Source organism: Salvelinus fontinalis, chromosome 23 (genome assembly GCF_029448725.1).
Source record: "Salvelinus fontinalis isolate EN_2023a chromosome 23, ASM2944872v1, whole genome shotgun sequence".
Taxonomy (NCBI): Eukaryota; Metazoa; Chordata; class Actinopteri; order Salmoniformes; family Salmonidae; genus Salvelinus; species Salvelinus fontinalis.
In genome coordinates, this window is record NC_074687.1 from 21,599,720 (window position 1) to 21,613,802 (window position 14,083).

The window sequence follows — 14,083 nt, forward strand, 5'->3', positions numbered from 1 at the left end:
TAAACGCTGAAATTAAGGTCTGGTAAGCACAGGCGTAGGAGATCTTATACGTTTTGTCCTATGATATAATCATAAGCTAATATCACTTAAGTAATTTGTGTAATTTACATTGCATAAAGGCTTCATATTTCATAAAGGTCATGTTATCTCATAGAACAAAACATAAGATCTCATGAGCCTGTGTTAACCTCTGACCTTATTTTCGGCGTGTATTCCAAAATCCTTATTCGACATTCATTTTGCCTATAGGACTGGCTGAAAGAACCAGAGCTAAATCATTTCCTGTTTTTAGGACTACACGCTGGCAAGCTCCTGACACCAAGTCACAAACCTCGCCCATTTCCTTTTAAACCTAACCCTGAATTTAAATTAAGAGCAAAAAGCATTTTTTGTGTGTGCCAATTTTGACTTTTTGGCTGTGTCTGTAGTTGTGGCTATATAGAAGCTTGTGGAAACCCCTGGACTACTTTGGTATTACCCGCCCCTCCCTTCTCAGCCAATCACTGCTGACTTCTCTACCGGAAGTTTTTTCCGAACTCTACGCGGGAAACCAATGTTTTGTCTCTGCTGTCCGCTTGTAGACTACTCCGCGCGGGACGACGCTGCAGAAAAGTTAAACAGCGGAAAAAAACTGGTAGGCAGAGATGCATGCATATTTATGGATTTGTTCTGGATGCATATTTGATTAATCCAATATTTAATATAACATAATTGTTAATTTGTCTTCGTAAGTTGTTTTACTTCAACACACAGAGCAATCGAATTAAACTAGCTTAGCCATGGCTGAACTAACGAACAAGTTGGCTTTACTAAGCAAACCAGTAGCTACCAAACTAACTCTTTTAAAAAATGAATGTAACTTTAAGAGCACTTGGAAGTGGTTAATGATCCAACTTTCTCCACTGCCTTCTCAGTATGTATTGCAAGTGACTATCGGTGTCAACAACAGCTGCTGTTTGCTTAGTTGCTGTAGTGAGCTAACTAGCTAGTAACGTTATCTCTAGTCTAGCTGACATCTCCCTTTCAGTTAGCTAACGTTAACGTTACTCTCTCTGCCTGTATTTAGTAGGAAGATGAAGGTGATAACATGTGAGATTGCGTGGCACAACAAAGAACCTGTCTACAGTCTGGACTTCCAGCACAACTCAGAGGGCCGCATACACAGGCTGGCCACAGCAGGAGTGGACACCACTGTCAGGGTGAGCAACAGTTAGCTACTAACGTTACCTGTTTAAAACAACCCCTCCATTGTTGTTTAGTCATTCATTCTCTGTGGTGTCCCACCTGGAATTGAGACCAGTCTCTATCGTTCTCTCGCTCTCATATGCACACACCGTGAGAACACTTTGTATGTATTAGCAGATTGTCTCACACACATACACACACACACACACAGAGCTTGGTAAGGAAACTGTAATAATGTATTGTATGGTGATATACTATTAAGAGAGACAATGACCTAATGAGTGCAGTGGGTCTGTGTGATGCTATAACGTGTGATGCTATAACGTGTGATGCTATAACGTGTGATGCTATAACGAGTGATGCTATAACGTGTGATGTCACTTCCTGTGGTTAGTTGTGGCGTGTGGAGATGGGGCCTGATGGGAAAGCAGTGGTGGACTTCCTGTCCAACCTAGCACGGCACACCAAGGCTGTCAACGTGGTGCGCTTCTGCCCCAACAGTGAGCTACTCGCTTCTGGAGGAGATGGTGGGTCACGATGTAGCAAACGTGTATATATCAACTATAGCATAGTTGACAAATAAAATGGTTTGCTATAATATATAAAGATGTGGTTAGATACAGTATATTGGCACCTTTGCATGATTCACTATTCTCAAATAAGTTGAAAAAACATTTGTTTATATGTGTATTTGTTTTATTTCCACAGCACAGGACCAAGATCAAAAATATCTCAATTGAGATTGTTCACATTTATTCAAAATTTTTATTAATTTGGTTAGAGGCAATTATTCTCATTTACTGTGTAATTAATCTAATCTGTGATACTTTGCAGGTGCTTACAGGGTAAACATTGCCATTCAACCAGTTAGAAAAAAATAATAATAAATTAACAATCTTCTCCATTGTAAAGTGCAAGGGTGCCAATAAATGATTTATATACAGTATACACTAGATAACTGATCGAGGGTGCTGTGTTGAAGCCACCATGCCTCCATCTTGGTACTCCCCCACCATTGTAAAACAAAATATATATATATTTTGGAAGCTATAGAAATGCATTTATTAATGTCTGCATTTGTCTTTGCCACATTCATTCTATTACAGACACCTTAATGCATTCTTTTAAATTATATTATGTGAGCTAAACATAAAGAATATAAACAATTTCCTTTAAGTATAATTTTTAGACATTACTAATGTTACTGTCCCCACTACACCTAAATAATATTAAAATCCATGTAATTTTGTCCTTGCAACATTTAATTGAAATACTGCAGAATTCTATTCATTCCTGTGGAGGACTGCTCCTACTGAGGAGTCCCAATATGGCTAACCGGTGACTTCAAAGCCTCTCAATGGCCAATACATAGCATCAGCAACCCAGGGTTAATATTCATCATTGGTGCCAGTATATTTCACTGCATTTCTATGACAGAAATGTTTTGCCATAAACATATAACATATATAGCAAATAAAATAGAACAAGGATGATCAGCGTCTCCAATTGTGATCCATTGATGCCAACACTGAAGAAAAATACGCTATTTACATTTCAGGCATTTAGTGGACACTTATCCAGAGCATACATATTTTTGTACTTTACTATGTTCAAGTCATAGCTAGGCAGAATCTCTAACCGAACGCTTGGCCCTTAAGCCCTTTATAGATTGGCCACTTACTGATGTGTTCGATAGTGATTACTCGAGTCTGCAAGTGTTTTGGTCAAAATGAGCATTGAGACGATGCCCACTCGACGTCCAAATGTCACTTATCAATATTCTGAATCCATTCGCGAGCTGTCATGGACAGACGCATACACCGATAGACATTGAGAAAACGACATGTCTCTACTCCTGCCCAAGATATGTGCGAGTAAATCCATCGCCGGTGACTTAATCGGCTAATTTAGCTGGTTGTAGACTGCTTCGATAACAAATATTCAGTGTGTGTGTTAATGACTCTGTGTAACAGATTCAGCCATCCTGCTGTGGAAGCTGAATGACAATAAGGAGCCTGAGCAGGCCCCGTCATTCCAGGAGGAGGAGGATAGTCAGCTCAACAAGGAGAGCTGGAGCGTGGTCAAGACCCTGCGGTGAAACCCTTTAATCACTCCCCTTATCTACAATACATTGTCCCTTCCCTGTGTATTACTTCATAATCACATTCGTGACTGTTTGTGTGTGCACTGTTTAAATTATGTTGTGTTTTGTAGGGGACATATTGAGGATGTGTATGATATCAGCTGGACCCGGGATGGGAACTTCATGGTCTCTGGTTCTGTGGACAACACTGCCATTATGTGGGATGTAACAAAGGGTAAGACATGTGTGAGAGTACATATAGCTTGTGTGTGTCTAAATATGTCTGTTCAGTTACATTTGCTGCCAAATACTGTATATTGGCACCCTTGGACTTTAATTCTCTGTCTTCTAGAATAATTAAAATTGAAGAAAAATATTTGGTCACCTCACCTTATTGGCTTTTCAACATTGCGGAATTAATAGTATTTTGTACACTTTTTAAAACTATTTTATTTAGAAAATAGAGACATGGCATGGACAAAATTATTGCCACCTTGGAGCTAAATACATTTGTTTCTGTAATGTTGATAATCCAATAACAAGGTATTGGTGGCCAAAAGTTGTTATTTTTTATTTCAACTTACTTCACATTTTTTTTCTAAAATATTTAATAAATCTGCAAGGGTGCCACTATATTTGGCCACAACTGTATACCTCTGTGTTGTCTATATTCTGTGTGTGTGTGTGTATGGATGTTATTCAGTAAGGGATAATACCCCTACACGATCATTAATATGGGACAGTTGGAGTTCGAATTTGAGTATTGAAACAATGTTGCAAATGTCAGAGAGAGAGAGGCAGCAAGGTTTATACAAATCTCTGCTGTTGAAACTAAATGTTAGTCTTAATGAAATGTGAGATAATGTCTAGATGCTTTTTATAGTGGAGATCAAGTTTATAACTTCCCTGCCTGTGCTGATGAGACAGCGGGTTGCCCAGTCAGATAGAACAGAGTAAATACGCATTTTAACATCATAGATTTAGTCGGTGGTAACTTGTGTAATAGACACTGTCTGGAATGCGATTTTAACCAATCAACATTCAGGATTAGATAGAAGCTGTTTTTCGGTCTCGGTCCCAGCTTTCATGCACCTGTACTGACCTTCTGGATGGTAACAGGGTGAACAGGCCGAGGCTCGGGTGGTTGATGTCCTTGATCTTTTTATACCTGTACCTTGATCTTTTTATACCTTGGTATATTTGCCATATATGACAAACTCCCGAGGTGCTTTATTGCTATTATAAACTGGTTACCAATGTAATTAGAGCAGTAAAATAAATGTTTTGTCATACTATTGGTATACGGTCTGATATACCATGGCTGCCAGCCAATCAACATTCAGGGCTCAAACCACCCAGTTTATAATTAGTTATAACACCGGTAACAAGTGTTGTATTTCTCAGGTCAGAAGCTGTGCATCTTTAACGACCATAAGAGCTATGTGCAGGGAGTTACCTGGGACCCGCTGGGCCAGTATGTGGCCACACTCAGCTGTGACAGGTAGGAACACACCCAGCCTCTGGTCCCCTGTAAGAAACCATTTAGTCTCCTTTTATCAGTGATCAGTGGGACTAACATGATACATAAACAAAGAACCAACATGGACTTGTAGATCTGAACCTTCTTAAACAGTGTTATATGATCTGACTGTCTTCCCCCCTCCCTCAGGGTGATGCGTGTGTACAGTACTCAGAGCAGGAGGAAGGTCTACAGTGTCAGTAAGATGAGCTCTGGATCAACTGCGGAGGGAGAGGTCAGTATGAGCTGAGTTGACAAATGTTCTCCCATAGATGGGTTAGCTGACAACGTAAAGAAAACAATGCGCACACTTCTATGGGGCAGAAGTCTGTGTTTTGATTCTGCATAGCCAGAAAGCTGCCAACAATGACAAGAAGCTACCATTGGGGAATTGTAAGTAACTTGTTTCAGCTAGTTTTGTCTTTTTCTTGATACCATGTCTTGTTTTGACTGGAGACGAACTATAGCTTAGATGTTGTCAACACTCTAAGCCAACTCTGTCTGTTTTGCCCCATATGTGTCAGTTTTGTTGCTAAACAGCTATCTATATACACACACACACACACACACACACACACACACACACACACACACACACACATACTTTACACTCACACTAAACACAATCATACACACACCAAACACTCTTTAATGTGAGGGTGTTTGTCTGTTTATTTGTGTGCAGGTGAAACAGTACCGAATGTTCCATGACGACAGCATGAGGTCTTTCTTCAGACGCCTCACCTTCACACCGGACGGCTCCTTCCTGCTCGTCCCAGGTAAATGCACACACACTCACACGGAAACAGCTAAGCCTTGTTCACATTGGTAGTTTGAAGTGATTCAAATACAATTTTTTTTGCGTATCTGATACGAATCTGTTTTTATTTCCTGCAGTCTGAACAGCCAAAAAAGCAAATGGATTCAGATGTCTCAAGCCACATTTTAAACCACCTTCGTAGGTGGTTTGAAGTCAGATACAAAACTGATTCTTTCCCATGCAACCTGTCTGAATGTTCAAATCTGATTTATTTAGACAGTTATTTGTATCTTGTTGCTTGCTAGCTACTCTGTTGACAGTTTGACAAGAACATGTGCTAGCTAACCAGTTTGTTAATTGTTTACAAACAAATGAGTGAATGTGCTAGCAAGCTAAACAGTTACCTAACTAGTTGACCGCTGTAGCTAGACATAAAGGACTAGTTTTGAAAGTTGGATCATCTTATCCTTTAAAGGTGTTCTTACACAATGATTTTGAGTATACTGAGAAACATCCATGGCAGGCATTGTCACCTTAGCTTGTTACATAACTTCTGAGTGATAGGAAGCACGAGCACCCCCACCTGGTGCTGTTATTATAACAACTAGCATAGCCATGTCAGCAAATGACTGCTGTCTGAACATACACACACAAAAAATAAAACCGATTTGAGCGTGGAGGCCTGCATTGTGAACAAGGCTTTATTCTGTACATCCATCTGGTGATTTGAAACAGGAAGTAATTGTGTCCTGTACTGCTGTCATATCCTGTGATGGTGTAGAGGTCATGGGTGACATCCTGCTTAACCCATCTCTTTTCTCCCTCTGTGTCCCTCTCTCTCCCCTCTCATCTCTGTCTGTTTTTTTCTGTCTCTGTAGCGGGGTGTGTGGAGGCGGGGGAGAACATCACCAACACCACCTACGTCTTCTCCAGGAAGAGCCTCAAGAGGTAACTGCTACCAACGAAAGCCCTTTGTGTACAATAAAGATTAATTGAACTGATACTGTCCAGGTCTGGAGTTAGCTGCTGTCTCTGGGTCTGTTGCTCTAGGTCAGTATTTCCCAACTCCAATCCTCCAGTACCCCCAGCAACACACATTTTGTTGGGTAGCTTGATGATTAGTTGACAAGTACAATCAGGCATGCTTGTCCAGGGACTGGAGTTGGGAACCGCTGCTCTACTGTACGTCTTAGAGCTGGATTTGGACAATATCCATATTGCGATAAATTGCCTGAATTGATGAGAGAACAAAAGGTTTATAACACTAATGTGCACCATTAAAGAAAAAGAAGAAAAAAAAGATTCTTAAAACTACTACTAGTTTGACTGTTGTACCCATCAATTGTCCCATTAACAATCACCCATATTAGCAAACTTTTTTTAATTTAGAACTTTTCTCTAGTATAGGCTATTTATCGTAATGAACGATATCAGCCAAATGCCTGCAATAAGTGATCAGTGTGGATAATTTTCAGTTTATCATCCCAGCTCTAATAAGTCTTGCTCTCTTAGTGTGTATCTGTAGCTATATCAGAGTAAGGGTGAAACTGGATGCATCTGCCTTTCTGTATTCTAGGCCCATAGCTCACCTGCCCTGCCCTGCTAAAGCCACCCTGGCTGTACGCTGTTGCCCTGTCTACTTTGAGCTGAGGACCAAGAAGGGAGAGGGTAAAGACACACAGCTCTTCTACTGATTATTACTAATTTATATATTTAATTTATTCAGCAACCATTAATTTTAGACCGGCTCCTTACGCACATACTTTCACACACAAACAGAAGATATCATACGCACATACATAATTATTTGACTCTATGTAAACTGGATACCACATATCCTGAGGCTGCATTCATTGTAGCTGGGGATTTTAACAATGCTAATCTGAAAACAAGACTCCCTAAATTCTATCAGCATATCGATTGCGCAACCAGGGCTGGTCAAACCCTGGATCATTGTTATTCTAACTTCCGCGACGCATATAAGGCCCTCCCCCGCCCTCCTTTCGGAAAAGCTGACCACAACTCCATTTTGTTGCTTCCAGCCTACAGACAGAAACTAAAACAAGAAGCTCCCGCGCTCAGGTCTGTTCAACGCTGGTCCGACCAATCTGATTCCACGCTTCAAGACTTCTTCGAACATGTGGGATATGTTCCGCATTGCGTCCAACAACAACATTGACGAATACGCTGATTCGGTGAGCGAGTTCATTAGGAAATGCATCTGCGATGTCGTACCCACAGCAACTATTAAAACATTCCCAAACCAAAAACCGTGGATTGATGGCAGCATTCGCGCGAAACTGAAAGCGTGAACCACTGCTTTTAACCAGGGCAAGGTGACCGGAAACATGACCGAATACAAACAGTGTAGCTATTCCCTCCGCAAGGCAATCAAACAAGATAAGCGTCAGTATAGAGACAAAGTAGAGTTGCAATTCAAAGGCTCAGACACAAGAGGGATGTGGCAGGGTCTACAGTCAATCACGGACTACAAAAAGAAAACCAGCCCTGTCGCGGACCAGGATGTCTTGCTCCCAGATAGACTAAATAACTTCTTTGCTCGCTTTGAGGACAATACAGTGGCACTGACACAACCCGCACCAAAACCTGCGGATTCTCCTTCACTGCAGCCGACGTGAGTAAAACATTTAAACGTGTTAACCCTCGCAATGCTGCAGGCCCAGACGGCATCCCCAGCCGCGTCCTGCGCGGACCAGCTGGCTGGTGTGTTTACGGACATATTCAATCAATCCTTATCCCAGTCTGCTGTTCCCACATGCTTAAAGAGGGTCACCATTGTTCCTGTTCCCAAGAAAGCTAAGGTAACTGAGCTAAACGACTACCGCCCCGTAGCACTCACTTCCGTCATCATGAAGTGCTTTGAGAGACTAGTCAAGGACCATATCACCTCCACCCTACCTGACACCCTAGACCCACTCCAATTTGCTTACCGCCCCAATAGGTCCACAGACGACGCAATCGCAACCACACTGCACACTGCCCTAACCCATCTGGACAAGAGGAATACCTATGTGAGAATGCTGTTAATCGACTACAGCTCAGCATTTAACACCATAGTACCCTCAACTCGTCATCAAGCTCCCCGCCCTGTGCAACTGGGTACTGGACTTCCTGACGGGCCGCCCCCAGGTGATGAAGGTAGGTAACAACATCGCCACCCCGCTGATCCTCAACACTGGGGACCCACAAGGGTGCGTTCTGAGCCCTCTCCTGTACTACCTGTTCACCAATGACTGTGTGGCCATGCACGCCTCCAACTCAATCATCAAGTTTGCGGACGACACTACTGTGGTAGGCTTGATTACCAACAACGACGAGACGGCCTACAGGGAGGAGGTGAGGGCCCTCGGAGTGTGGTGTCAGAAATAACCTCACACTCAACATCAACAAAACAAAGGAGATGATTGTGGACTTCAGGAAACAGCAGAGGGAGCACCCCCCTATCCACATTGACGGGACAGTAGTGGAGAGGGTAGTAAGTTTTAAGTTCCTCGGCGTACACATCACGGACAAACTGAATTGGTCCACCCACACAGACAGCGTTGTGAAGAAGGCGCAGCAGCGCCCCTTCAACCTCAGGAGGCTGAAGAAATTTCGCCTTGTAACCAAAAGCACTCACAAACTTCTACAGATGCACAATCGAGAGCATCCTGTTGGGCTGTATCACCGCCTGGTACGGCAACTGCTCCGCCCACAACCGTAAGGCTCTCCAGAGGGTAGTGAGGTTTGCACAACGCATCACCGGGGGCAAACTACCTGCCCTCCAGGACACCTACACCACCCGATGTCACAGGAAGGCCATAACGATCATCAAGGACAACAACCACCCGAGCCACTGCCTTTTCACCCCACTATCATCCAGAAGGCGAGGTCAGTACAGGTGCATCAAAGCAAGGACCGAGAGACTGAAAAACAGCTTCTATCTCAAGGCCATCAGACTGTTAAACAGCCACCACTAACATTGAGTGGCTGCTGCCAACATACTGACTCAACTCCAGCCCACTTTAATGATGGAAATTGATCAAAAATGTATCACTAGCCACTTTAAACTATGCCACTTTTATGTTTACATACCCTACATTACTCATCTCATATGTATATACTGTACTCGATACCATCTACTGCATCTTGCCTATGCTGTTCTGTACCATCACTCATTCATTTATCTTTATGTACATATTCTTTATCCTTTTACACTAGTGTGTGTATAAGGTAGTAGTTGTGGAATTGATAGCTTAGATTACTCGTTGGTTATCACTGCATTGTCGGAACTAGAAGCACAAGCATTTCGCTACACTCGCATTAACATCTGCTAACCATGTGTATGTGACAAATAAAATTTGATTTGACACACACGAACAGTAGGTATCCTACGCACATACTGTATCAATACCCAGCCGACAAAGATTAGGGACCGTGAGAAGCACTCCCTGTCTTCCCCCAATTTCTCTGAGGCCCCTAGCAAGGTCGGCACCGAATTTTGCTCAGTGTTTAAGATACTATAAAGATTCATTGTACAGATATATTGTTTTACCTTAATTCTGACTAAAACTACACACATCATTATTATACTTTTACTGACTAAGACTACACACATCATTAATAATAATTTTATGATTCTAATCAATTTCATACAATTATATGGTTTCAGGATGGAATATTCTAATCATTCATTTAAACATATAAATTCCATTCACAATAGCTAACTCCCTCTCTCTCCCTCCCTGCTGCCCAGATGGCAGTGCCCAGCCCCTGCCCAACACGTTTGGCTTGCCCTACAGACTGGTGTTTGCTGTGGCCTCCGAGGATTCCATCTTCCTCTATGACACTCAGCAGACCCTACCTTTCGGCTACGTCTCCAACATCCACTACCACACACTCAGCGACCTAACCTGGTAGTCCACACAAAACATACAACATAATACAGAATGACATAATACAAAACATCATCATTGGACAAGAACAGCTCAAGGACAGAACTACATACATTATTTTTTTAAAGGCACACGTAGCCTACATATCATTGCACACACACAAACTATCTAGGTCCAATACACACAAACTATCTAGGTCCAATAGGGGAGAGGTATTGTGCCGCGAGGTGTTGCTTTATCTGTTTTTTGAAACCAGGTTTTCTGTTTATTCGAGCAATATGAGATGGAAGGAAGTTCCATGCAATAAGGGCTCTATATAATACTGTACACTTTCTTGAATTTGTTCTGGATTTGGGGACTGTGAAAAGACCTCTGGTGGCATGTCTGGTGGGGTAAGTGTGTGTCAGCTGTGTGTAAGTTGACTGCAAACAATTTGGGATTTTCAACACATTGATGTTTCTTATAAAAATAAGTGATGCAGTCAGTCTCTCTTCAACTAAGCCAAGAGAGACTGGCATGCATAGTATTTATATTAGCCCTCTGATTACAATTAAGAGCAAAACGTGCCGCTCTGTTTTTGATGAGCTTGAGGTAGAGATCCTAGGATCCGATGACCCCACTACTCCCAATCCTAAACTGCACTGAAAAAGATCTGTTCCTGTGTCAGTGTTTAGGGGTAACCTCTAAGTACTGTTTAATTAGTTGTTGGGTAGCATTGTTCCTGTCTGGTGTTTTCACCCAGTCTCTTTAGTAATGTCATATCCTTTTGTAGGTCTCGGGATGGTTCCTTCCTGGCGGTGTCGTCTACAGACGGCTACTGCTCCTTCCTGTCCTTCTCCCCTGGCGAGCTGGGCACGCCCCTCAAGGAGCCCCCTGTCCTGGAGGTCGTCACCCCTGGCAATGGGCCCGAAAAGAAGGGAAAGAAGGTTGCAACGGCCCGCACGGTGTCCCCCGTCCCCAAAACAACAGAGAGCACCGCCCCTGTTCACCCCACCCCTAAAGAGGCCCCCAGCACCCCCCTCTCCTCCCTCACCTCCCCTGGCACCCCCCTGACCCCTGGGGGAGAGGAGAAGAAGAACCCTGGTAGGGCCAAGACCCAGCCCCGTAGGATCACCCTCAACACCCTGGAGGGGTGGGGCAAGCCCAGCACCCCCAAAGCGCCTGCTGCTAGTGCCCCTAAAACCCCCACCACCAGCACACCTTCCACCCCTCAGCAGCCTTGCCTCACCCTCTCTACCCCCAACACCCCCCTCGCCCCCTCTATAGCCCAACCCTGCCTCACGCCAAAAGCCCAATGCAGCAGCGGTAAAACCCTGGGCCCCAGCACCCCAAAAGCTAGCAACACCCCTAAAGGGCCTGCCCCCAGGTAAGAGCACAAATACAAGATTGTGTGTCTGTGTTTTTGCCTGTCTCTGTTTATTTGCTTGCCTGTGAGTGTGTGTGTGCATGTGTGAGTAGCTTTATCACGCTGAGGTATCTTGATCCTGTTTGAATCACTCATCATGTGGAGCCACCACTACAATCAAGGGATAGATGAAACCCTTCTCGCTGTAATGTCTGCCCCTGGTCCATACGCTCAGAACTATCCTGCTCTCACTTTTCCTACTGGAACTGACTTTTCTGATAACTACTTTAGTGAGGAAAAATGTACTTATTTTGATGTGGTTGTCCCACCTAGCTGTCTTAAGATGAATGCACTAACTGTAAGTTGTCCTGGATAAGAGCATCTGCTAAATGACTAAAATGTAAATGTAATGCTGCTTGATGCTATAGCCTAGATGCTAAAACGAGTTTGCCTGACTGCTTCGCTCTCTCTCGCAAGACTACGGTATGTAAATGTATGCAAACTCTCATTCAAATGGCCTGTGGTGAGTGGAGCCAGACAGCCTGACTGGTGCCTACATACTGGTGCCTACATACAGCTACTACATAACTGCCACAGCACTGGATGGAAAGGAGCAGTTAGACGGGGAGAGGCTGGTGGGAGATGGGAGCACCAGCCAGGCAGCATGCCTAGTGTAGGGAAGGACATTGGACCATTTCCCCACTAATGTTTCCATTTATTGCAAATGGTTGTGAATTATTTTGTAAACTTAGATTTTCAGATGTTGCAGATGATGTGTCATTTGTTGTGTGACAAAATAATGAGCGTGCTTGTGGAATGTTTGGTCATTAGCTAATGTCTGTCAGAACAAAACCCTGTCTGGTATTCAGGGTTTGTTGGACCACCCTACTGTTAATCAAGTACTGATTATTCTGAGAAGCTGCCGGAAGATAATAGATGGGCTGTGTGTGTGTGACATTATCAGTCTATATAAACACAGATTGAATGGGCAGAAGTGAAGTTATATTTGTTATTATTTGCAGGTCTACTTTTTCTCTGAATCCTAAATTAGGTGGGAGTGTTTCTTATGTAGGCCTACACTGATAGAATAGTAGCTGTATGTTGAGTTCTGCTGTTGTCTTAGGACTAATTCCTCGGCCACCTACTCGGGTCGGGTAGAATCCCCTTCTAAGTGACTTCTCTCTCTCTCCACTGTTTTCAGACGGATATCTCTGACTCCTGTCGTCTCCAGATCTCCAGCTACCTTCAGCACACCCTCCTCCACAGAGAAAGCCAAACATGGTCAGTATATCCTGCAACACCTTATGGCGGGATTGGCCAAGCACTTTACAACAAGACCAGTCATTGGCTATGGACAGTATTATCATTACTGGTCTTTGTAATGTGGTCTGCCTCTGAGCCAAACTAATGAAACATCAACATTTGAGTATACTAAATTATGTGATTCCTAAGAACTGTTTGTTTTATCCAGTCCAGTGTTCTGCCTATGATTGATGCATCTCTTTTGGTTCAACTTATTCCCCCAGAACGGCCCTCTCCCCCCACTGACCCTGTGTGCCAGCCCCCAGAGTCCAAGCGGCCCAAAACCAGCACCCTGGCAGACAAGACAGGGGTGGCTCCAGCCTCAGGGTCAACACCCAAACCCTAAGGACCCCACGCTACTAAGAACACTGAAGCACGAGTACAGAGCAGCACAGAGAGTCGTTTCAACATGCAACTCACATATTATCCTCCTACACACCTACACTCACACACACACACACTTTTGGAGTTTAGCTTACAGAACTGCATAGATTGATGTTGTCAGCTAAAACACACAAGTTCACAGAGCGAAGACTGGCATTTTCCTCCTAACATTATTCTGTATGTTTTTGTAACTTGACGTTCTCAATCTGTAGCTCTTTTTGGTGGATAACCAGGTTATTGTGAAATTGAAATAAAGGATATGAAACAAAACGTTTAAAATAAGATGCACCACCTTAGTCCAAAAGAAGCCTAGCTCATGTATAAAACTCAATGGTCATTTACTTTTAGGCAGAATTATTTTCTGTATAAGTATTATATTAGTACACTATATATACAGTGCCTTTTGGAAAGTATTCAGACCACTTGACTTGTTACACATTTTCTTACGTGACAGCCTTATTCTAAAATGTATTAAATAAACCATTTTCCTCAGCAATCTACACACAATACCCCATAATGACAAAGCAAAAAATGTTTTCAGACATTTTTGCAAAGTTATTAAAAACAAACCTTTTTTACATAAGTATTCGGACCCTTTGCTATGAGACTC

At 43.0% G+C, this 14,083-nt stretch overlaps 1 protein-coding gene across 1 annotated transcript; it reads left to right on the forward strand.

Moving 5' to 3' along the window:
- The first annotated feature begins 204 nt into the window (after nt 1–204).
- On the forward strand, nt 205–13,761 carry chaf1b (chromatin assembly factor 1, subunit B). Its single transcript, XM_055878217.1, has 14 exons — nt 205–634; nt 1,067–1,199; nt 1,580–1,712; nt 3,159–3,279; nt 3,400–3,503; nt 4,673–4,769; nt 4,938–5,022; nt 5,473–5,566; nt 6,426–6,495; nt 7,124–7,215; nt 10,304–10,463; nt 11,215–11,808; nt 12,989–13,068; nt 13,314–13,761. The coding sequence occupies exons 2-14, from the start codon at nt 1,074–1,076 to the stop codon at nt 13,433–13,435; spliced, it is 1,878 nt and encodes a 625-aa protein (XP_055734192.1). The 5' UTR covers nt 205–634; nt 1,067–1,073; the 3' UTR covers nt 13,436–13,761.
- Nucleotides 13,762–14,083: the final 322 nt, after the last annotated feature.

What these genes read in the sequence shown, in the direction of transcription:
- chaf1b (XM_055878217.1), top strand. Translation starts at nt 1,074, where the DNA reads ATGAAGGTGATAACATGTGAGATTGCGTGGCACAACAAAGAACCTGTC. An exon ending in ACTCGCTTCTGGAGGAGATG is followed by an intron (nt 1,713 to 3,158) that starts GTGGGTCACGAT and finishes TCTGTGTAACAG; the next exon opens with ATTCAGCCATCCTGCTGTGG. An exon ending in GCCACACTCAGCTGTGACAG is followed by an intron (nt 4,770 to 4,937) that starts GTAGGAACACAC and finishes CCCCTCCCTCAG; the next exon opens with GGTGATGCGTGTGTACAGTA.